A 25,578-nucleotide genomic window follows, 5' to 3' on the forward strand; every position below is an offset into this window, starting at 1 on the left:
AATTAGATAGTTCATGGGAAAAGCAACGTGGGCGCTAATTCCAGAAAAGAGTAGGATGAAAAATAATTTCATGCTTAGCGGCTGTTGATAATTTGTTCTGAAGGCTCTCCGTGGTAAATAAATGCTTTTCTTATTTCGTGGAATGCATGCAATGCTCGAAAGGTGATATGAGAGAGCGTACACGTTAGAACGAATACAGGTAATTTAAATGTACCGATTGCAACACTGATTTAAACCTTCCAAAAAACATTTCAACGCAAAAACTCTCGATAAATTTGCAGTGTAAAGATTGAAAAGTAAGAAATCCGATCAGCATATTTTATAACTGGCTGCTTGGGCGCTACCACGAACAGAAGAGGCAGTATTGTCACATGGCGCAGCCAACGCACCACCGTCACACAATCCGTCTGATGACAGCCCCCGGTCTTCCCTTCCGTCTGCTCTGCCAGGAAACACAGCAGATAGCAGAGGAAATCATACTTCAAAAATATAATGACAGGGCGTGGAGGCAAAATAGGCAAGCGTTGACTTTTATGTTTTCCCAGAAGTACAACTGGATTGAGTAACAGCATGGCACAGGATAAAGACGATAACCTCTGAACTTTGAATTTAGGTGGCCTAAAAACAAAAGTGATGTATACTCATTTTACAAGGGGAACATGCTGCAACAAGGAGAAGATCATTGTAATTGCAATCTTTGATGATATGCGTGAAGTATAATGCAAAGCACGATTACATTACGTTATCTAATAGCAGACTAATCTAATACCTTAAGTTGCCACCAACAATAGTTCCTTCTGTCACTTTCATTCATACATTGCACTAAAAGTAAACCGCAATTCCCAAAAGGTCAATATTTGTTCAAGCAAAAAAGCAAAATGAGTCTGAAAAAACATAATGTTATGGCAAACATGTGTGACAACTGTTGATTCTGCAAACATTTGCATCTCTGACGTCTCGAATGTTAAACTCAAATATATTCGGTAGATGCTTTCGGAATTACCGAAAATAAATAAAAAGATGTATGTTACGCCTCTTATTTTCAGGGACACTTTAAATAGCCGTTTTGCCAATTAACCTTGCAGGCTTTCTTTTGTTTTGCGTTCATTAATCTCTGAAGGTAAAGGTCCGTTCCAATCAAATTCGGCCTGTTGATTATCAGCATATCTAGATAAGTAACACATATGCAAATAATAAATATTTATAAGTATTACGGCGATGGATGAGCACAGTAGATCAAGAAATTACCTGGATTGCCAATAATTCCTCCGGATGTTATCCGTGATTGCTTATCTGTACTATCTCTGGAATGACTTCCTTTTAACCTGTGAAAAGAAAACCAAATAAGAAATTTAACAATAAAAAGTTGCTCAAACCGCATGGTGGAGTGGCGTCATCCTCAAACTTGACTCATCTTATGGAGTCCCAGGAGTTGTAGCATGGTATGATGGCATCTATTCTCACTACCCCGTCAGACGCTGGTTATTTTTGATTCGCTCTTCTTATCTCAGAGGTTACGGTTAACTGGAATCACATGTATGGCATCTGTTGCGTACTAGTCTTTGTGAAACACCATAACAAACTACAATGGTTGGTTAACTACTGTTACTGTTTGTAAGCTATCGGATAATCTAAAGTCCCATCGCACTTTCATCCCTGCTGCTCTTAATCTCATTTAGTATGACACCAATCTACCAGCCTTTACAGTAAAAGCTGCCCCCAAGTGACAAGACCATATTAGACCATCTCAAAAATCTTTTTACACAACCTCCATCTGTGGTCCATCGTCCACTATGAGAAGACTACAATGGATTTCTATGTCAGAGCCTTTTCTCTTGGCCGGTTACCAGACTGATACCAATCAGAAGATAACGCGGCCCATGGAGAGCTTTGGCGTTCCCTTACCATCACCTTCTGTCTTTTGATGCCGTTCGGGCTTCTCCATGTCGTGTCATCGGAAACAATTCTCACCATTTTGTAAGTCACACAGCTGAACTTTAAGCATCTTCTCAATGGCTCCCAATTGCTCATCCAAAAAATTTCATAACTACCCCTCTTCAGTCCTCATCACTCTCTTTCTCACCTCCCCCATAAAACCCTTCCTAGTTTGAATCACATCCCAGTGGCCCTGCTGTAAATCCTGAAGCTGCGGACTGGTGAGTCGACATCCCATTTGCCTTTTGTGTACCATTAAACCCCCCCTGTGTATTGGAAAGAGACGAAGGTTGCTTTACTTTCTGAGATCGGTATTCGTCACGCTGATGATGTGCACATTGCTTTGGGAAGATTGCAGTTTTCTGAAGCTCAGTCGGTAAATAAGGGTAATCATCGATTCTTGGTCATTTTTAGACCCAGGCCTTCGAATACCCAAGTCTGGGATATTGAATTACAAGCCGGCTTGTAGCAAATCCAGGTTATGCATCGTTCGATCTGCTTGACATTATTGGTTGAGCTTTTACATCCCATTGTCTCATTGTCTGTCAGTCAAATTAGTCAAGTTTGATGCCTCTGAAGGGGTTTTTATTCTTACTTTTGGCAATAAATGCTTTCTCATGGTCACTGGTGGTGTTGTAATGAATGAAAAAAGCAACATCTGAACCTGGAATGAATAAAAGTTTCCCTGCTGTTTGGAGTTGGTCTAGAATAAAGAAAGCTGAATTAAACTTGAACAACTCTTTAGCATTGCTATTGTATGTATGTATATATGTATGTATATGTCAGCATGATGTAAAATTGGACTTACAAGGAAAAAGTACTGAAAAATAAAACAAACAAAAAAGAAATGTCAGATACACCTTTATCATTTCCAGCAGCAATGTGATTGACCACAGTTTTTTCGCATGTTACCAGCCTTTTCATGCAAAAATGCATACAATGGATCCAGCTGGGTAAGAATCTCTGTCTCATTAGAATCACAATGGAATGGCATTGCTGGTGACACATTTGCAGCTGGTATTTTTGGAATTTCCACCAGTATAGCCTTTTTTTGTATCTTGAGGAAAAGAAACTGATGCAAATGGGGAAACAAAAGTCACATGGGAATGTTTTGATTACATTTTTAACAACGGTAAATCTGACAAAACTGACCTTCATATTAGACATGTTAAGAGAAATACCATCATATTCAGTCTTACTCAAAAAACTGTTTTGAGATTTCAAATGAAATATGCAGATTAATATGAATCATCATTTTTAAACTTGCTCTCAGTCTGCACTTTATCCACAACACTCCCCTTTTTTAACCTATTTTTATGCTGTTATCAACTATTTTTATTCGACTGTACATATTTTGTCTATTTTAAAACATTGTGCCACTTTCTTATGCGCGCCTCTATCGAGGAGTCCCCACAAAATGTTGCTAGTCTTGTAAAATTACAATAAAAACTCTTAAGTCTTAAAGGCGTCTAAGCCTCCATCTCTCGACACAAACACAGTGGTTATTCACATATAATCATTAGATTGATTATTATTTTACTTCACAGGAGAAATTAAAAATCTACCGTCGATACCGTTTTCGTTAAAGTATCAGTTGGGACCAATGTGGCTGCAACATGTTCTTATTGGCATGTATGGGGGGGGGGGGGGGGGGTGTCAAAAAGGTCAGGTTATCAACCAGGATTAAACACCGCGACACCGAGTCAGGCCAGGAGAGGTGGTAGCTTGTTCCCTGCCCAAATATCACTTTACCCTGTGCATTGGAACACTGTTTTAACCAGTGACGTGCAGTCAGTGGAGGCAGGGGAGGCCGGGCCTCACCTGGAAATAAAAAATAATGCAAAATGAAAAAATAAATTAAATGGTTATATTTATTCAGTGATTTCTTCTATAAAGTTATTCTCCACTTAACTTCACCATTTTTATTTATTTTTTTTCAAAATCGCTGAAAAAAAAAAAATCACTTTTACTGTTCAAATATGAAGAAAAGATGTGCGGTGACACGGCAATCAGCTGAGCCCACTATGGATTCTGCTAACTGTGCTAGCATGCTATGCACTGAGACCGTATTGCTGTCTCTGTGGATGTCACTATTAAAAAACACTTTTAATATATGACCTAAATTTCCATAGTTTAGCTGATGTGTCTAATGTTTTTCGTCAACAACTGTAATGTGTTTCTTGTAATCATAAAACGACTGCGCAGAGACAGTAAGTGAGGCACGCAGTGACGGTGCCTCATGGTAGGGGGCGCCGCTGATCCCAGGGATCCTTCTTACAACAGAATAATAGAATTAGCAATAGCAAGCTACAGTAAACGGTTAGCAAGTCAAGTGCAGCCATCCAGTTATTTTTTTGCCGATCACATCGGGCTGTATGGCTCACAAACGGTGAGGGATGAATGTAAATCTCCTGGGCAGCTTCTCAACTTTTTGGCCCAGAAGGATCTCATTCAAACTGTTCCTGAGGCGACAAAGTTACTCCAGCTGGTAGTCACCGTTCCGGCTACGATAGCATCGGTGGAGAGCTAATTCTTAGCATTGAAAAGACTCAAAACATACAGTTGGATCAGGACCGATCAAGGACGACTGTCTTCGCTGGCAGTGATTTCCATTGAGACAGAGAGACTTTTAAAACTGACGAAAGATAAGGAAGACTTCTACAAGCAAGTTATCGATGCTTTTCTTCAGAGAGAGCTGCGCATGGATTTCATTTTTGAGTAAAGGTAAGAGATAATAACGTTTTTTTTAAATGCGCTCTTGAACCTCACCGCACATCACTGGTTTTAACCAATATGTAAAATGTTATACCACTGATGCTCCCCACAGGAAGGGTCAAAGCAAGATGTTCTTCCTGAGGAGACTTGTTTGGCTTCCGTAGACCTTCTATCAGGCTATGCTAGCCAGCGCACTCTTCTTCGGTACAGTGTGCTGGTTGGGCGGCGCCATGACAGCTGAGATCAACAAGCTCAACAGGATAGTGAGGAAAACCCGCTCGGCGGTGGGACTGAACCCGGACCGTTTCCAATCGGTGGCGGTGTGGAGGTTTTTGGACAAACCGGGAGCTACCCTGGACAATCCTTCCCGCCCCCCTGCACCACGAGCTGTGGCTGATGTGCAGCTCCTTCATCCCACAGAACCGAACGCTTCGGACGCTCCTTTGTGCCGGCGGCCATCAGACCGGACAACATCAGTCCGGACGGCACACAACTGTGCTTTTTCCACGATTCCACAATCTCACTACCCGACCCCGTTCTCCACCTCAACCATTCCCGTCATGTCCCAACTCTGCTGTCTCTCTTATCCTTGTTTGTCCCTGTCCACACGCATTCTGCCTATTTTTATTTATTTTATTCATTGCTGTTTATTTTTGTCACTCTATTTATATTGTCGTTTTATATTGTAATTTTCACCCTCACTGTGTCCCTATCGTTGTTGTTGTTGTCGTTGTCTGCTGTCTATTTATTGGTGGATTTTCTTTGTCTTCCGTCTTCTGCCTTTCTTTTAATATTCATATTCATCTTTAGTTCCTTTTTTTGACATTATAACTGTCGTGCTGCTGTGACAAGGAATTTCCCCTACGGGGATCAATAAACTTTATCTTATCTTAAATTTGCAGATGAAGTTAGCATTTCATTTGCAAATGTAGCACGGAGAGAAATAGTGACGCGGTGAAGCTCAGCCATCCCTGGCGTGTCTGGAAGGCCGATATCAGGGATTAGAGTTTAAATCTCATAATTTTTTTAGGCTTCATATGTTTTGTTTGACTTCTATTTATGAGCTGCCAAAGGCTCAGGTGTAACACATACAATTATTGACTCAAAGGGTGTTGTGTTTCTACCTGGCCAGGTCTGGTTGGCCTCTTCCAGCTACGATTACAATGCTATTCTCATCACTAATTTATCTGCGCTCCTCATCCCACAGCTTTGGATGGCCGGTTGTTTGAACAGTCGGTCGGCTTAAAAGTAGCGAGGACGGTTTTGCTCTCCGTGCCGGTGCGGTACGCAAACGGGATTCCTATGAGTCTGAACCAGATGCAGAACGGTGAGACCATGAGCCCGCAGGACTCCTTGGCAGAGGCTTCGAAAGACCAGAAAAGCCAGAATCAGGGGTGCGCGGAGCCCACCGCGCCGCCGCTTCCCCCTCCTTCCCCGCCGCCGCCGGGGCCACCAGAATACCCGAGGCCTCGGCTTATTTTCCACACCCAGCTGGCTCACGGAAGCCCGACCGGCCGCATCCACGGATTCACTAATGTCAAGGAGCTGTATGCCAAGATTGCTGAAGTTTTTAACATTTCTCCCTCGGAGGTATGACAAACAATTCCTAATTCTACGTGCAACTGCATGTTCACATTTATTTATGAAAAAATGTGCAATTGCTTTGCATGTCAGGTCCCACAGCCCAGCTACGTTGGTATTAGGTTTCCTCGGGCAGGTTTCCATGATGCGCTGCCGAAGATCATTTGAGCTCACTAACGTCTGCGAGGGTTCGAGTATGTCTACATGAGCCTCACGATACATTTTGACCAGACACCGCCTCATTTTTAATAAATCGCCGCCAGGAAACATCGCATTGAAGTGACACGAGCTTGAAGTTCAGCGACATTAACGCGCCGAAAGTGCAATACAGAGAATAATTTGTGCTTTGCTTCAGTCAATCAATGCGTCGAATGATGTAACTTCTTGATTTACCTAATGTTAAGGCTGATTCAGTGGAAATAAAGTTAATTTATCGAAAAACGATGAACATCAAGCTGAGCAATGTGCGATTTTAGCTTTCACGATAGCGAGGGAGTGATTAGAAAGGATTGGATCACGGCCAGTCAACGCTACGCTCATATCTTTCCCGCTTGATGTTTTCATGTGGCGATAAGAAGGCTTGAATTGCTTTACAGTCGGAGTGGAAATCAGAAAGATGATCATTGGGTGAAAGGTCAGACATTTTTCCAAAGTGGTGTGCAAATTCTTCAAATGTGGAACAGGTGTAACAAGAGAAAATATACTGAATAGAGTTATTAAATGACATATTTCGGTAAAATAAGGCTGTGCAAAAATGTTTCATGATGAATCTTTTCTAAGTAGTTCTACAGGAACTAACCAAAGGAGACCATTGGTTAACATTAGTTAAAATAACATGCCAGTGTCTGCACTCACCCTTATTTACATTTTATTCATACCGACACGCTCGCAGTCTTTTATAAGCCAATAAAAAAAAAGGGAATCCACATTGAAGGTTTCTTGTAGCACGATCGAGCACTTGGTTTGGTTTGTAACAAGTGGAATACATAGCTAAAAAAACAGTTTCACCAGAAAACTATTTATAAATCAATTTGCACTCCAGCTATATTAAAAATGGAAGTTATTAGAGTATTCCATAGTATCAAAAAATTAACCGATTTTATCAAAAAATAATAAACTATCATGAAGGGCACTAAGATAGTATTTCCAGCTCATATTATGAAGGACTTAAATGGCAGGAGATGAACTCATCCACCACGTATGCTTAACTCCCCTCATTTAAAAACATATATGTATATCCTCGTCACCGGCTTTAAAATATTCGCGCGTGTTTTCCAATTAAAAAAGGAGAACGTCTCCCGTCAAACCACGCGCAACACATCACTGCGTGCGATAGAGTTGGGAAACTTTCATAACTTGAGCAGGACTCGACTTCCTCCAAGGTCTTCAGAACCTTGAACTTCAGTCAGACTTGACAGATGGATTTCTTTAGCAGAATGTTAGGTAACTATTTATTGATAGTGAGCAGAATAACAGTTTCCTTGACCTCCTCTCTACTGAGAAGCAGTGGTAGCTGCACATATTTGCAGCGGAGCTACAGTATATGACTGCGTGACCTTGGACTTACAGTCAGTGTGTGCCAAGGGAAGCAGCATTTTCTCCAAGACAGATAACAGATTACTCAGGTTATCTTCATTTTCTATTAATGTAATGTAAATTGCATTCAAATTGGATTTAGTTTTTGGTCACAGAGTGTATTATTATTATTATTATTATTATTATCACCATAATAATCCTTATTATTATTGTTATTATTATTTTAAATGTAAAATTGAATTCAAATTAGATTTAGTTTTTGGTCACAAAGTGTATTTTTATTATTATTATTATTGTTGTTATCATCACCATAATAATATCAACAACAACAACAACAACAACAACAACAATGATAATAATAATAATAATAATAATAATAAAAACAACCATTATAATAATTGTAATGATAATAATAATAATAATAATGATTATTATTATTATTATTATTGTTATTATTATTGTAAATGTAAAATTGCATTCAAATTAGATTTAGTTTTTGGTCACAAAGTGTATTATTATTATTATTATTATTACAGCCTTAAATAAACGTGGAAATATTTCATGAATTTCTTTTGACCAGACAAGCCTTAATTTATTTGTCTCTGGCACCCCCTGCTGTTCAAACTATACACTGCAGATTCAAGAAATACTCATTTCTTTATTTGGCAATAAATATTTTGGTGATAGCGACCTCAGAAATGTACACAGGAATGACATATACCTTTAAAGCAATATTTACACAAATTAAGTCATGCTTTTTTAATATTTATTATACAATTGGTTTACAATTGTGTAAAACTAATTTGCACCAAACCTTACAAACCAACCAACTTACCTTAATCATGTCTTCTTTTCCTCTCGGCTGATCCCTTTTAGAAAAGGACAACATAACAATATCATTGTCGATAGACGCTTACATCCGTAAACCTTTAAAAACAATAAGTCAAGTATCAATCGTCACATTGTAATATAGATTAGTGAAAATGGAAAGTAATTGTTTTTGCTGTGGGTGTTATACTCACATAGGTATTCATAGTGTTTCCCGTTTCTCCGTCTCAGATCCTGTTCTGCACCCTCAACTCCCACAAAGTGGACATGCAGAAGCTGCTGGGCGGCCAGATCGGACTGGAAGACTTTATCTTTGCCCACGTCCGAGGGGAGACCAAAGAGGTGGAGGTGACCAAGACCGAGGACGCCCTGGGCCTCACCATCACGGACAACGGAGCGGGATATGCATTCATTAAGGTGAATAATCTCGGACAACAATCGGTTTCATCGTGGGAAAATGTGAAGCTATGGTTGGAAGCTATTGGTTGTTATGGTTGGAAGAGAGGTCCTGCAGAAGTAATGGATTTCCAGTGTGTTGTTTACATGTAAAGGTAGGGCGGAGCGTGAACCAGGGGTCGGTGTGGAGTCCATCGTGATGCGAGTATTTCTGCGAGAACCGATCTCCGTCTGTTCCATCTCTCGCTTGAACTTTGGGTCACGAGGAGGAGGAACCATGTCTGGGATACAGGCAGCTAAAATGAGATTTCTCTGCGGGGCGGCTCGGTTTAGGGGACCGATCATGACCGATCCTCCGCATTGGACTGATTCTTTGTTTCATATTGCACAAATACATTCATATATTGATATAAACATAAATAAAACGGGTCTCTAATCACAAAGTAATCATTTTCAACATCCATTTGACAATGACATGATGCCCCATCATGGTGTCATATTGCATTAAAACAATCTCTTGATAACCACAGCATCAACATAAACAACATGTTACATGACAAGGCCATAAATACTTCGAAATACAATTTATATCAGGGGTGTTGAACCCATTTTCACCAATAAAGGGCCACATATAACGGTAACAGTAGCAATGTAACTAAATGTCACCAAATGTGATGTAAAATAAATGTTACTATGCCTAAATGTTAAATAACTCTGAATTTATGACTCATATGTATACCTATACATTTGCATAGATATAAAAACAATTATTTTTACCAGTTGCTCTGCTACAAAGCTAACTTTCATTGTTTTTGGGTGCGGCTTTCGTGAACACATTCTGCTGCCATCGTCGTTTGGCTTTTAATTCTTGGACAATTTGTTGTTTTTCCAAAAGGCTAACTTTAGCATACTTAGCCCTGTGTTTGGTGTCAAAATGCCGACGTACATTGCACTCTTTGACAACCGACGCTGCCTCATAACACAAAAGATACAGCGTTTTTACTCCTTGAAGAACAAACATCTTCCTGAATATTCAAAGATCATTTGTATTTCTCAATTCCACTTGTTGAAAATGGCGTTGATGTGGATGCACTGCGATCTAATGGCGGGATGCCGTCACCGCGTGGGTAACATGATCCGTATGAATTGTGGAAAATCTAGTTTAAGACCAATCCAGGTGATTGACTTATTAATTTTCAGACAATCAGACCTTTTAAGATGCTCTGGTGGACCACATTTGGCCCGTGAGCCGTGAGTTTGATGGTGGGATTTACATCATTGACATGGTCCAATCGGTTTACGTTAAGGGTAATATTGATATTAGGTAAAGTTAAGAGTTCACTGAGTCCCTGTTCTCTCTCTGGAGTGGTTGTTTTACCTCTGAATTAAGATGAATTTTGGAAGTTTATGAATAAAAATCAAGGGAACACCAGAGTTTGGGTGGGATGAGCGTCAGCGCTTCTGGGCCAGGGGCCGATGTTATGGTCAGATTGCCACCCCTTGGTTGGAAGGGAGCTCCTGCAGAAGTAATGGAGTTCCAGTGTGTTGTTTCCATGCGAGGTCAGGGCGGAGCGTGAGCCGGGGGTCGATGCGGAGTCCATCGTATTTGCCCGGTAATCGATCTCCGTCTGGTTCCATCTCTCGCTTCAACTTTGGGTCACGAGGAGGAGGAACCATGTCTCGGATACAGGCAGCTAAAATGAGATTTCTCTGCAGGGTGGCTTGTTTTTAGCCTGGGAAATAAATGGGGTTCGGACGGTCCGGGGTTCGGACGGCGAAGAGCACTAACTTTGAAAGGAGTCGGACGAGGAGGCGGTTCTGGCACCCAATAAAGATCCCTTCTGGTTTCCATCCATTAGAGCTGTCACAGGCTCGGCGGGAGGCTAGTGTGACACTGAACACACTTGGAGGGGGGATTATATATCCCTTCTGCCCTGTGAATGCTTTAAGTTCCCCCAGGTAGAAGCACAGCTCTCCGGTTTGACCTGTCCGCTGTCGGTGGATAAGCAGCGGGAGAAGAATGATGATGACGATGCTGATGGTGATTAAAGTGTCTTGGAAAGCCCCATCCGTCTGGTGACTTTTAATATGTCTCGCCCAGAGGATTAAGGAAAGCAGCACCATAGATCAACTGAAAACGGTGTGTGTCGGCGACCACATCGAGGCCATCAATGACCAGAGCATCGTGGGGTGCAGGCACTACGAGGTGGCCAAGATGCTGAAAGAACAGCCGAGAGGTTTACCTTTCACGCTGCGCCTGGTCGGACCCAAGAAGGCCTTCGGTAAGTCGGAATGCACGCTTTTTAACATATGGACGCAGGTAAAATACAGGAATTAGACACTAATGGGTAAATGTTATATTTCAAAACAACCGGTTATAGATTAATGGAATTTATCGCATGTATCGCTGGTCTAGAAACCTTTTAGAACTCTGCATGGACTTGAAATAAATAAAGTTTGGAAATGAAAAGCTCAACCGGAGCGCTCGGATAAAAAAAACCTGCACACAAACAAAAACGGAAAATATTTGTCATGAACTGCATTTAGAGATTTCATGCATTTGTATACAAGAGATTATAGAACATCAACTGCCCCCTGTTACCATGGTGACATCTGACACACATTTTTCTTGACATATCGCATGTTGAGAGTTCAAGTCATGTCAGTGCCATTAATTCAAAGTCTTCATAAAATATGAATAAAAATCTTTTTAACCAATAAAGAAGCGTTCTTCAAATATGGTGAAAAAAAAATCTCAATTAGAAATAAACACTGGTTTATACTTTGTGAGTTCATTAATTCATAATGGATTGCAGTGTTTGTGTTTCTTAAACATTATCTAATATAATACAAACCAATACAAACCGAAAAAGTTTCAATAATTATATTTGTGACATTTACATGTGGTCAGTCACGGTTTTCATTTACAGAAAAAAAATGACAAAAAAAAAAATCTATTACAGCTTTTCTAATATATGAACAAATCTCATTAACAATTAAAAATAGATAAAATATAAATGGCTTTTATGTGATGGTAAAGTTAATTGAAAGTGTAAAATCCATGAATTATGAGGTACTAATATTTGCCATAAACATTACAAAGTAGTACATTGAAAGCTTCATTTGCTCACTTGGCTCCATCACACGGATGGAAGTTAATGCGAAATCCTAAAACGTAAATAATCGACACTTCAGGAATTCAGTTTATCAGATCGGGATTTCCTGATTCACATCCTGTCTTTAACACAGTGTGTCCAAACACACTGGTATCATATCATCTAATGTTTTAGTTAAAACATTACGGGCGGAATGCAGGAACCTGGTGAAATCCTATCCTGCCAGTTACGGTAAACGATGTATTGTACAAAAGCTCAAAACAATCTATTTAAACATTTCATCATAACAATCCGTTGGCTTGCAATCAAAGTTAAAACCCCACCCGTTTGTAAAGTGATCTCAGCTTGGTATTTTTTATTTTAGGACAGCTTCAATTTTATTCTGCTTAAATTGTCAACTTATTCTACTCACACCATAATGCTGTTCTTGAATAATTTGCTGCTGACTCTGTCACTTGATATACACCGCTCAATAATAATAAAGAGAACAAATTAAGATCTGAATGAATGAAATATGCTTAACAAATACATAGTTGAATGTGCCGACCACAAAATCACATAAAAATTATCAATGGAAATCAAATGTATCAACTCATGGAGGTCTGGATTTGGATTCACATGCAACATTACACACTCCAGGCTGATCCAAGTAACAATGGAGCAACATTGTGTTGTTTAAGTGTTCCCTTTATTTTTCTGAGCAGTAAACTATCCCTTCTGTCCAATCGGAAAGGCAAACCCTTCAGAACAAATGCCAACTTCGGTTGCCAAATGCGAAGACACAAACACATCGCCGACTGGACAACACGAGTGCCTTCCAAAGCAGTCGAATCAGATTGCTGGAGTATCGGCAGCAAGGAGGTTCCCTGGTGGTCGTATGCGTTTTCCGCCCCAAAAAACCTTCTCGAGCGTCATCGAAGACCCTAAACTGCGCAGACGACTTGGGGAAGTGAGAGCGAATTTGTCTTTAGATGTGGCCCCGTGATCGTTCCAGGGGGAACACCGCCTCTCGGCCAATCACAGTTGGCATAGACCCAAGCTCCGCCCCTCCCGCCATAACCCGTATTGCAGAATAAACGGCGTACATCACGAATGAATCAAAGACCGAAATGACAGTTGGTGTCCGAACAGGCGTATTTATGTTTGAACCATGCTAACGAATCACCGCCATTTGGCTCGATGCACTGATATAAATGAATATTTCACCCAGTCCTATAACACCTATTGATTTTGTCTTAAAAGGAGTCAGCATAAGGATTTTCTAGCTTTTCAAAAAATATAACCATTTGTTAGAAATGACCCGCTCTTGCCCGATTGCTCGACAACGCAAAGGAAACTGCAGTTGCGACTTCATTTTCAGAATTGTATACAAAATATTTCAGACATGATCGGCATGAGGACCAAAGCACCCAAATCCAACGAGGGCAAGATTGTGAATGGGAGGGAGACGCTTCGGCTCCGTTCCAAGGGCGCCGCCACGGTTCAGGAGGTGGTAAGTTTCTCACACTCGACGGGACAAAGGCGTCTTAAGAGTCGGATGTTTATAGTACATAAATATGTTTTTATTTCCTTTTTTTTTTACTTGAGTGGTTATTACATCATTCCTTATCAACAATTTCAGCTTTGCTTCTGTTTCCCCCATAAATCGAAAACCATAAATTCTTTGTCCCTGTGTGTTGGCTCAAGATGTTTGGAAAACACACAAGCAAAAAGTTTGGAGGTTGAGATTTATAGATAGAGCGATAGTAAGCAACTCACTCGCATTTTTCTAAATGGAGTTGAATGTATAGAACCGAAGTGAAATCACCAAAAATTAGAAAGTAATTCTCAACGGATCATAATTAGTTATTAGTTATTGGTAGGCATAAAACATCAAAATGACCTCTTCATGGCTGTAGCGTTAGGACCTTATGCACATTGACCGATTTGGTGGCAAAGAAAGATTTAGCCAATAAACGAATACGTGAAATGCGGAAAAAAATAATGCCATCGTGTCTGATTTGCAAGAAACAATGTCGCCGCTTCCAACCTTGCAAGTGTTGTGAGCCATGCAACCCCTCCTCAAAATAACCCAAAACCCTCCACCTGTCCTTTAATTTACAGCTAAAAATGCTCTGTTTTGCCTTGCGATGTTTGGCCTCAGGTTCTTTTTGTGTTTTATTGTCGTCTTTCCCAGCAGAACGAGTTTGAAGAAATGGCCACGATGAAAGTGGATGACTTGTTGGAGAGCTACATGGGGATCAGAGATTTGGAGCTGGGTGGGTACGACGCTCCGCCAGCGCTAACGCCACTAGCATCTAGCCGTAGCAATAAATTTGCGTTGAATGTGAGCGACACAATGACAAATGGCTTTTTTGGGGGGGAAAGAGCCAGATTTAGTTATCAAAGGGAATTGGGGTTCGTGATCCCGTCTGCCTTTTACCATGAGATAAATTCGAGTCTTGAATGGAAAAATAACCCCCTTTAATGAGAACATATCAAACATGACGGCTTTCAGTCCCCAAAGAGCTGTTCTTGGCATACTATACTATTTATGTAGGTATAATGGATCGATGTAAACTCAAGTCTCAAACTGAGTGACGCACAGACATATGTTTTGCTGATGAGAACTTTTCCTGGATAATGAGTTTCAGTCTCCAAAGAGCTGTTTTTGATGTACTACACTATTTTGGTGTGCAAAACAGACAAATGTCAACATTTTAGCGAGTGACCTTCTTACCCCCCTGAGAATAGATCCCAGATCAATCATTGGGGTTTTGACAAAGTTTAATCTAGAAGCAAAATTCATCCAAGTATGGCAAAATAGTACAATTTCATAGTCGGTCACACGTTCCTGTGTGTAAACTCATATGTTGATGACATGGTGTTCATCGTTGCAAAATGCGAGCCTCCCTGAATGGATGAAAATTGATCCAACGTGAAAAATTGTCCCTCACTTTGTGATCATAGTCCATTCGTGGTCAGTCACGGTTCACCTTTATGGAAAAAGAATGTAACTTTTACACGTTTTCTCTCCGTAGCAACCACTATCGTCGAGGCGGGTAAAGACAAGAAGAATCCCGATGACTTTGCAGAGGCCTTGGACTTGGTTTTGGGAGACTTTGCCTTTCCTGATGTATTTTTGTTTGACGTCTGGGGAGCTAATGGAGACGTCAAGAACGGCCGGATCTAAGTGATTAAATTGTCATCATTTATGGTACTAACGCAGTTAATCCGCGGAGAGGGATAGATAGATCCAGTAGTTACATAGATAGACACTGGAGGAAGAGATAGAGAGTCAGAGAGAGGGGAGGTAGAGCGCCCCGATATATCGTATTTAATAAAAAAAAGAAACTTTCTTAGTCCTTGCATGAATTTCCAATATATGCATGCAGTTTTAATTTATACAATAATTTTATTTTTTGATTTCAAACCGTCAGGATTGTACGACAACTCATCATTCCTTCACCTGATGACGCTTTCCATTAGATAACTGTAATTGTATTGACGTACAAAAAAATAAAATAAAAACAAACAGGACATTTATAAGAAACACTTGAAACTGATGGCTTCACTGTGTCTCCATGGAAACTGTTTCATAGGAATTGCACAGGTTATACCTTGAAAAAAATGAAACATCTCATGCTCAGTATATGATATTGACATAACGTGAATTCTATTTAAACTAATCTGGGTTTAATCCAATGGCAGAATGTAAATACACCTTAGCCTTGGTTGAAGCTCTTTTTCATTATACATGCGGATCTGTAGAAATCATGGAATCTAAATGTAATTCAGTCCAAAAAATAAAAATAAACACAAGGTAATTTCCTCTGTGATTGTCATTTTTAAATGAATACGTGAGATGACGGGGCGGAAATAACGCAAACTTTTCCATCCCGTCTCAGCGGAGGGCGTCTTCAGTGACACAAATCTTTTTTTTTTGGAAAATGACCCTTTGCTTCGACAACCTGAGCATAACATCCTTTTTTTTTTTTTTTTTTGTCCCTTTCACCAGTTGATGTGTGGATAAAACAAACATAACATGACCGATCCTCCGCATTCTTCTTTGTTACATATTGCACATATATTGATATAAATATACATAGAAATAACCTTTGTGAAATGAATATCAAATGGACTCTAATCACAAAATAATAATTTTCAGCATCCATTTGACAATAACATGTTCCCCCATCGCAGTGACATAATGCATTACGATTTACAACGGATTTCATGCTAACAACAAGGTGTTACATGACAAGATCATAAATGCACTTGTAAATATAATTTACATAATTGAAACAGTTAAAGGGGTTTATGTTACTCTCAGTGCAAAGGGTAATACTGATATTAGATTAGGTTAATGCTTAAGAGTTCACTGAGTCCCTGTTCTCTCTCTGGAGTGATTGTTCTTCCTCTGAATTGAGATGAATGCAGCAAAAAAACAAACCAAAAAAAAACAAAATTGAATTGTCCTCCAGCAACACAGCAAGTGTTATAAAAGCCAGTTCGGTCAGAGAGAAAGAGGAGGCCGATGGATTTGCTTCGCTGGTCGCTCATTACATCCGACACCCGGTTATTCACGAGCTACGACCGCGTTAGCCTGCGAACCGTGTTCTGCAAAGACGGGTATCTGGAGATGATGGAGGTTTGAGACCAGTCAATACGGGGGTAAACTCTCTGTAGCACCGACCTGCGAAACAGGATGTACACCCAGGGGTCCAGGACTTGGTTGAAGGAGGCAAAGCGTAGCCATAATAGCAGTTTTTTAATCTCGAGCTGATGACCAGACAGCACCGTTTGCATGATGAAGATCTGTCGGATGGAGAGATGGGAAAAAGAGTGAGAACGGACACGGAGGTATGATGTAAAAAACCGAAAGGAACGATCGAGGACGGCAGAAATTAAAAAGAAGAGGCCAAAAAAAAAAAAAGGTTTCTAACAGCAGCGAACCTTAGAGATGCGCAGTTTTAATAAGGCGAAGATTTCTCCAGAGGCGAGCTGGGTGAGGATTATTCAACATCTACTTAAGATTTGAAACACCCTGAGAATTTCACAATAAGAGATGTGCGACTAAATAATGGCTTTTTTTGGGGGGGGGGGGAGGCTTGATGATATTTTGCCCGAGTATGCCTTTGTCCTGTGTGACTGTCTACTAACTTCTGCGGAAACGTTTTCATAAATAAAACTGACAAGGCGCAAGTTTAGGTATTGTAGCCATGGCGATGAAGAATCTGTGTTAGTGTTAGGCGAATCAAGAGGGGAGGGTGGTAATAAACAACACAAGAGAAAGAGCTGAAACTATGTGAAGTGTTTATTAGGAGTGTAGTAAGAGATGACACGTATTGATATTAATAATCGGGGTCATGGTTTTATTGGCGGGATTCGCTGAGCCCTCCTTCCATAAAGTACTAAAAAGGTTTGGATGACTGACGTACAACTAAAAATATCCCTTATTCATTTGTTTTAACCCTTGCGTTGTCTTGCGGGTCAGAAGTGACCCACTAGCATGTTTAGCTGTAGAAAAAACACCTCAACCTATTTTTTTCCAACTTGAAATTTTATGACTTTTCCTAAAGAGACCCCGTAATTAGAAAAAGTGATACCTCTTTTTTGTTTATGTTTCCACTAGGGTACAAAGATTGTCTTATGGGTCATCTTTGACCCGTAGGACAAGGGGAGTAAACACAATGTTAACATCGCACGAGGGTTAATGAATGCACTTTTGTTCACGTAGCTATCGGTCAACCATGTTTATGCGGGTTATCATTACCTCTATGATATAACTTTAATGTTAACTTATGTTAAACACATTTGCTGCTATGTTACGTGATGTCTGGAAATCGGCAATGAAGCCAACGGCTAAAGCAAGGATTGTTACTTTTTGACTTTGGGGAAAGGACCGACGGCGGGCTCGCAGCTGTAATTCATCGAACGGTGCCAGAACCCGAGAGGAAAAGGGTGATGAAAAGGTCATCATGAAAGAGCTCGCAGTTTTGTCAGCGCTGATCCCTCATTCCTCAGACGGCTCACGGAGGCCGACATCAACGCGGGGAGGTCGACGTTAAATCTGGAAGTTTATTGTGCTTTATCGCTCGTATTTGTTTGCTTTTTGACAGCTTAGCAGGGGATGTCACCGCGTCGTCGGCTCCGGCGACGCCGAAGTCTCCTCGACTGGCAATTAAACATCTCCGAGGCTGCCTTTTAAGGTATTGGTTTTCCAGATTTCCCCTCAATGAGCTTACAGTCTCACAGCATGCCGCGTTACTTCAGACAAATGCATAAAGAGGAGAAGCCAAGAACAGAAGCTTAGGACCATGTGATGTTTCGTTGTTCACAAGCTTGACTGGCAGTGCTGATAAGAACATTACACATGGTTGCGCTCTAAACACTGGAAAACATTTCCCCCAGGGCTTTTCCCAAAATGTCCATTGATACACTCCTCCCCGAATTTGTCTCAAGTGGTACAGTGAGTCTAATGTCATCGTATTTCAGGGAAGGCGGACAATCAGTAGCGCTCTGCTTCCACAACCTCACTACCTCACCCTCATCCTGCCTATATTTGTTTCTTCATTTTATTCTTCTCACTGCTATTGTCACTCTATTTATATTGTCATTTAGTTCTGGTTGTGTATTTTTCACCCTTACTCTTCCTTTATGTTGTCCATTATTATCCCTGATCTTGTTGTTGTTGTTGCTGCTGTCTATTTATTAGTGGCTGTCTTGCTATCTTCTGTCTCTCTATTTATATTCATATTTTCAGGAAGGAGTCTATCAGAGGAACAACACATGTTAGATGTTTTGGAGAGAAGGTCAGAGAAGCCAGACCGAGATGGTTTGGAATTGGAGGTCTCCAGGAAGACCGAAGAGAAGATTGATGGATGCAGCGGGAGAGGATATGAAGAGAGAGGAGGATACAGAGAATAGGGTTCGATGGAGAAGGTTGATTCGCTTTGGCGACCCCTGAAGGGAATTTTATTTTTTTAAATTTTTTGACATAATAACTGTTACGGTGCCGCGACAAAGGAATCTCACCGATGGGGGGGGGGGGGTCGATAAAGTTGCCCTTATCTCGACCGTAGCCTGTAATTTATCCAACATTTCATGATAATAGCAACGGTAGCGGCGCTCACCAGGAAGGGACACCAGCAGGCGGAGGCGATCACCATGATCAGGATGAGCTGCACCATCATTTCCACTTCGTGGTCTCGGCGACGTAGGGCGCCGTTTCGTCCGCAGCACACCTTGATCAGAGTCACGACACTAACCGTGTTCAACAAAAACGACGCGGCGATACACATCAACCCGGTGAGGGAGAAAATTAGAGCGAAGGCCATGTCGTTTCCTTTCGAGCTGACGTTCAAAAAGCACCAGGTTCCAGGCACCTGCAAATGGTAGCTCCCGAGGCCTATCAGGGGCAGCAGAGATACGGTACCGGCGATAAACCAGACCGTCAACACCATGGCGGTCGTTCGGCTCTTTGGCATGCTGCTGGAATGAACGAATGGACAGTTGATGCCGATGAAACGTTCGACCGCCATGGCGGCGCCCAGGAGCAGGGGGCAAAGTCCGTAGAAAACCATGCTCATGCCCATGAAGTTGCAAAAGTGGCATTTCGGGTCCAACTGGCGCCAGCTGACGTTTGTCACGTGGAAGGAGATCACGATGGAGCCGGTGGTGAGAAGACCCATGAAGTCGGTGACCACCAGGCTACCCAGGAAGATCGAGAAGAAGGAACGGGAAAGGTTTCTCACCCTGTAGAAAGACTTCATTAGAACAACGAAGGCGATTATATTGGACACAAGACCCAATGTGGTGATGGTGGCTGAATGGTAGACCGATGCGATGCTTAGTTTGAAAGGTTTTAGAGGATTGTAGATGGAGTAGCACAGAGGCGTGGCGTTCGAGAACGTCCGGTCGGAGTGATTCATGGCGGTCGGCTGATTTTCGGATTTCCAGATGAATCAGAGGCGTAGCGACGAGTCCACGCCGCTCGATTTCGTTTCCATCTTCGGCAGCGATGACGAAACCGGGAATTCAAGATAACGCAAGTCTCTTTTTTTCGCCTGGGAAAGAAGATACAAACACAGAAAGTATGAAATCGGCAACGATTCTTCAAAAAAGGCTGACTTGCATTAAAATGATTTATTTCTCGTCTTTATTTTTCTTCAAAGGAACTCACTTGGCTTGGAGGTTCTGTTTAGAATCAAACTGCATTCTTTGTCTCTTTTCTTATCTACATCTGTTCCTTTCAACACGCTAGCAACCGAAAAGCGCGGTGAACAAAACAGATCAAAATTATATTGTGGTTTTAGAGGGTATTAAACGTGATATTTGCAAAACAATGTGTCGGTAACAGTTTTGCCTCATCGCTTTCGCGTTCAGTTTTTATTTTTTTTTGGTTGCTTTTCCTTATAATGTTCTTTTCGGTCAAAATCCATTTCCGTTCATTATTACCACCTCCAACACATTTTATTCCTATATATCGGTAAATATGAGAGACTGATTTTATTTTATTTTATTTTTTAGATTACATTAGATTTTTTAAATTTACTTTTACATTTCAGAGTTTTTTTTCAATGTGTATTTCTAGCCTGTCTCGTCCTTGTACAGGACTGTCACAGAAAATTAGAATATTACGATAAAGTTCTTTATCTTCTGTAATGTAATTACATAAACAAAAATGTCATACATTCTGGAGTCATTACAAATCAACTGAAATATTGCATGCCTTTTATTATTTTAAAATTGCTGATTATGGCTTACATCTTAAGAAAACTCAAAAATCCTATCTCAAAATATTAGAATATTATGAAAATTTAATTTTTTTTAATTGCATTAAAGGAGATAAAGAACTTTATCACAATATTCTAATTTTCTGAGACAGTCCTGTATGTCCACGAAATCATCACCCAACAAATCAAGAAAGCACATCTCATCTTCTCATGGCCATTTAATGTATGACAAAGTCATTATTAATCCCGTTATTTTTATTATTTTTTTTTGATCCTCATTCCAACCCACAGTCAGCGTTCGTGTGTTGAAAATGGATGCGTTCAAAGAATGACATCATGTAAGAGAGCAGGCATATCAAGGCAGGAAGTAGAACTACATGACCAGCGCTCACAGTCAAGTCACAGGAAGTCAAGTGTCAGTGCCAGCCTTCACTTTTAACCCCCTCCATCCCGTGGCATGTGTGCACTGTTGTGGTGAGATCATTTGTGACCAAACGTGGCCGAACCATTTGTAGGTCAAACAGAGCGAGAAGGAATCATGGATATACGTGATTTGGAGGAAAACAATAAAGAATAAAATGTCACTGGTGAATCCGTCCAACAATGTTGTTGCTCAAAAATGCAGCCAATAAAAAGCAATATTAGTCATATATATATATTATTTACTACATATATGATATTATATATATTTGATATGCTTTGACTTAATAAATCTAACTAGAGAAGGGAATAATTAGGGAATTAGTGCAATTACTCTCTTAGTGTTTGCATTTCTGAACTAATGTACAAAGGTCTGAGTATTCTTTTTGTTAGCGTTTTTATTTATTTATTTTATTCTTATTTTTATTAAATATATATATATATATATGTACACATATATATCATCCCTCCATCTTCTGTCGCATATATATATATATACATATATATATGTATATATATATATACATATATGCATATATATCAGTAATATCGTTTCTTTATTGTTTGCTATATTTCTCATATATTACATAATACATATATGATATTTTTATGTATATATATATATATATATATATATAATACACTTTTACATAACAAATCTACAGGGAATTAGTGCAATTACTCTCTTAGTGTTTGCATTTCTGCACCAATGTAAATATGTCTCTGAGAATTCTTTTTGTTAGCATTTTTATTTTTTTTACGTTATTTTATTCTTATTTTTATCATATATATATGTACAAATATATATCATTCATCCATCTTCTATATAATATATATATACATATATATATATTTACTTAATTTTATTCTTATTTTCAATAAACATATATATATATATATATATATATATATATACATTCACATCCCCCATTCATCGTCTGTCGCTTGCCCTGCAGATATGTATACATGTATATATAAATATATATGCATATATATCAGTAATGTGTTTTTTTATTGGCTGCTTTTATATCAGTAATGTGTTTTTTTTATTGGCTGCTTTTTTGTTTTTTTGTTTGACCATATTTTGTCTACGGTCCTTGAACTCCAAACCCTCGGACGGGTCGGAGAGCCTTCAGTAGTCGTGCTGTGACCCTGAAAAGCTTTTTAGGTAAAGCATTGAAAATAGTGTCAATATGTGGCCACTCCATATTCACTTCCTGAGGGATGGAGACGGGTTAGTGTTACTGCTAATTGAAAACCACAGGAAATGGAGGTTAAATGGTTTGACTTTCCGGGACTTGAGTGCTCGGTTGTAATAGTTACTGTTTGTAAGTCGACCCCTCGGTAATTGGTGAAATTGGTGTACGACTCCTGTCGAGAAGCTCTATTTGTGTTCCCATACATGGAATAATTAGCAATTTTCTGCTTTGGGTCTTATCATTTTATCATGGTCATTCTTCCTGATTTTTGTGAGGGGATTTCTCGTAAATTCTGTCTGATGAATTGGACGGCTGGTCATTCAAGATTTTGAATCGGCACATACCTTGACAATTTATATTTTATGTTTTATTGTATTTCTTATTCTCCCTCCTTCCTACTATTGTCTATTATTGTTATGTTTTTGCTTGAAACTCTGGCACAACAATTTCCTTCAGGATAAATAAAGTTATTTTTATCTTATCTTATACTACTTAATACCTTAATTTTCCATGACGTAAAATATTTGAATTGAATAAACCCTTGATCCAGGTATATATCATATATATAAATATATTTGATATATATCAAATATTAACAAGGCAGTATCTGTTTAGGTTTACACAGTTCCATCATGTATCACAATTTTCCAGGCAAGAAAATCCATGATGTAATCACGTAATCATCCCCTATTTACATTATAAATACAGCAGACATAAACACCCGAAAAGTATTGCTCTTAAATGGAATGAAATGTCCAGACCACATTTTTCCCATAATATTGATGCTAATGATGGAGAAAAAAAATAAATGTCATGTCTGGTAACCATGCGGTTTGTGTAGAAGAGTGTGTGTAATGTAGTGCGACTGACGATGTAGGCAAAAGTCCAATTTTTTTTTTTCCGGTGAGACGTTCTGGTCTTCATCCAAAACCTCTACACATATTTGTAAATAAAGAGAATAAAATAAAGTAAATAAATAAAAATGTGAACAGAGAGAATACTCCGAGACACATGTAAATTGGATATATATATATATATGTACACACACATACACATCCATATATATATATATATATATGTATATGGTCACAGTATTTATTGTCAACCCCCAAAAACTTTTACTCAACAAATTAACTGGGAATTAGTGCAATTTCTCCCTTTGTTCTTGCATTTCTGAATTAATATGTATATATTAATATATGTGATACTGATTCTGGTTGAAATCAGTCTTCATTATAAGTCAACAAATGTTTAACATCAGCTGTTTCAGGATGACGGGAGCTCTCTTTAAGGGAATGTACTAGTGTCCAGTTACAGTGCAATAATTAAAATGATGCTAGACTCTATAAAATGAAATTAAATTAAGCTACTTTTGAAATTACACATGTACATTTGGTCACCTGCACTCACATGGCAAATATGGGTCACGGCGAGCAACTTTAAAAAACGTCCGAAGTTGGGTAACATACAATATTTGTGGTGATTTTGCGTTCTATTTTACAAATAACTATTTTAATGCAGGAAAAAAAAACAGCAAAACATTATTGAAAGTTCTAATTGTTGTTATAACTTTTAGCATCACATATGGAACTTGTCATTCCCAAGATAACTGCTCATCGTGTTATGTCATGATTTAAAAACGGGTTAAATTTGGAGTTAAGTCCAACATGCTTGATAGACAATAACTATAATGTTTTAATTACAGCCCGATTTGAGTCTACTATATGAGAAACTATAACTTACCAGTATGGAGTTGCAGCATGGGACCGGTTGCTTTAATAAATACTCTCTCATTTGCAGGATGGCTCCGCTCCCATAATCATGGAATAAATATTTCAAACACACCGAACCCTGTCTGAAGAGAAAATTCCAAGACGGCGTCTTCAAGAGGGCTGGAATGCCTGCACATTTTCTATTCCCGTGCCCTTGCTGTCCTCTCCCTCGCAGCAGCTCAGATAGTGATCTCTCCCGCCTCTGGTGTTGCTTCCTTTTGCTTTCTTGAAGTAGACAAAGGGGGAGGGTTCTTGGAAGCCACGCGCTGTTTAAGGAAGGAATTTACTAAAAGCTTAACATAAAAAAAAAAGAAAAGAAGAAACATTCTTAATGTGGCTGTAAGAGGGAAAAAAAAAAAAAAGGGGAAATATCCAAAGGCGGCAGATACTGGGCTGTTACGGTTTTCGTAAGCCTATATGCTTTATTTACTTGAACATATAGGGATTAAAGAAAAAGATCAAATTAAGAACAGGTATGGATGCAAAAAAAAAAAAAAGAAGAAAACTTAAAAACTGAGAAAATGGCGTGAAACAAATCATCCATGATGGGTTTATTACAGAGAACGAATTTCACCCCCAGGAATTCATAAAGGATACGTTATTATAAAAGAAATTAAAGAAATACGGTTTCACCTTTTTTTTTTAAGCGTCTGATACGATTAGATAACCAAGACACACGTGCAGCACAGATGGTGATCACTAACGCCAAAAAAGAAAAAAAAAGAATTGAAATCCGAGAGCGGGATTTAAGATGGAGCGAGTTACAGGCTGCAGCTTCTTGTTTATTTCAGATGAACTAAATGTTCTCGTTGAACACGACACAAGAAGCGATGTCAGTGTCCGCAGGACGACACGTATATTCAAAGTTTGATTCCCCGTTTCTCCCACGAAACCCTCTCGGATCCCCGTCCGATGTTCCAAGAGGATTGACATCCTCTCTTGTGGGAATCCTCCATGGATTATGGAGGTATGCTCATCCTCTTGACGTCTCCTTTGTAGATTTGTCGATGGACCCACAGAGAGTTCTGTCGGTCATGGGTTACTTTGAGCCATCTGGCCTGTGCAGAAATGTGTGAAGCAGCTGCGTCCGCGCTCAACCTTACTTGGAATTTCTCGTTAAGTCGGGCTTCGTCTGGGCTACTTTCTGTCCGTTTGTGATCTTAATAGACAAAGGTTTCTCGGTTTGGTCATGGGGAGGTTTCCATATCAACACGCTAATTTATGGTTCTGTTCCCAACATCAGCAAATGTCAACATCTCCAAAAGGCAGTGGAAATAGTCTAGATCGGGGATGTCAAACGTACGGCCCGCGGGCCGGTGCCGGCCCACCTGGGGGTCCAAAGCGGCCCGCGGAATAAATCTAC

The 25,578-nt window shown here is 39.7% G+C and overlaps 2 protein-coding genes across 3 annotated transcripts; one reads left to right on the top strand and one right to left on the bottom strand.

Moving 5' to 3' along the window:
• The first annotated feature begins 5,967 nt into the window (after positions 1-5,967).
• gipc3 (GIPC PDZ domain containing family, member 3) lies at positions 5,968-15,288 on the top strand. Its single transcript, XM_086162128.1, has 6 exons — positions 5,968-6,240; positions 8,827-9,012; positions 11,093-11,273; positions 13,490-13,599; positions 14,284-14,365; positions 15,128-15,288. The coding sequence occupies exons 1-6, from the start codon at positions 5,968-5,970 to the stop codon at positions 15,277-15,279; spliced, it is 984 nt and encodes a 327-aa protein (XP_086018254.1). The 3' UTR covers positions 15,280-15,288.
• Positions 15,289-15,400: 112 nt separating this feature from the next.
• On the bottom strand, positions 15,401-25,112 carry tbxa2r (thromboxane A2 receptor). Of its 2 annotated transcripts, XM_086162126.1 has the most exons (3): positions 24,187-25,112; positions 19,223-20,155; positions 15,401-16,904 (listed from the first exon to the last, which is right to left on the bottom strand). In XM_086162126.1, the coding sequence occupies exons 2-3, from the start codon at positions 20,018-20,020 to the stop codon at positions 16,677-16,679; spliced, it is 1,026 nt and encodes a 341-aa protein (XP_086018252.1). In that variant the 5' UTR covers positions 20,021-20,155; positions 24,187-25,112; the 3' UTR covers positions 15,401-16,676. The 2 variants fall into 2 exon arrangements, with proteins under 2 accessions (XP_086018252.1, XP_086018253.1); XM_086162127.1 differs by lacking the exon at positions 24,187-25,112 and having other exon boundaries at positions 19,223-21,633.
• Between the last annotated feature and the right edge of the window lie 466 nt (positions 25,113-25,578).

The sequence above is a fragment of the Fistularia commersonii genome, chromosome 16 (genome assembly GCF_037954325.1).
Source record: "Fistularia commersonii isolate RoL2024-O1a breed Wild chromosome 16, RoL_Fcom_v1.0, whole genome shotgun sequence".
NCBI lineage: Eukaryota > Metazoa > Chordata > Actinopteri > Syngnathiformes > Fistulariidae > Fistularia > Fistularia commersonii.

Excerpts from the sequence above, each read along its gene's own strand:
- gipc3 (XM_086162128.1), top strand. The coding sequence starts at position 5,968 with ATGCAGAACGGTGAGACCATGAGCCCGCAGGACTCCTTGGCAGAGGCT. Across the intron at positions 6,241-8,826 it reads TTAACATTTCTCCCTCGGAG|ATCCTGTTCTGCACCCTCAA; the intron begins GTATGACAAACA and ends TCTCCGTCTCAG. Across the intron at positions 14,366-15,127 it reads GATCAGAGATTTGGAGCTGG|CAACCACTATCGTCGAGGCG; the intron begins GTGGGTACGACG and ends TTCTCTCCGTAG.
- tbxa2r (XM_086162126.1), bottom strand. The coding sequence starts at position 20,020 with ATGAATCACTCCGACCGGACGTTCTCGAACGCCACGCCTCTGTGCTAC. Across the intron at positions 16,905-19,222 it reads CCTGCTGGTGTCCCTTCCTG|ATCTTCATCATGCAAACGGT; the intron begins GTGAGCGCCGCT and ends TCCATCCGACAG.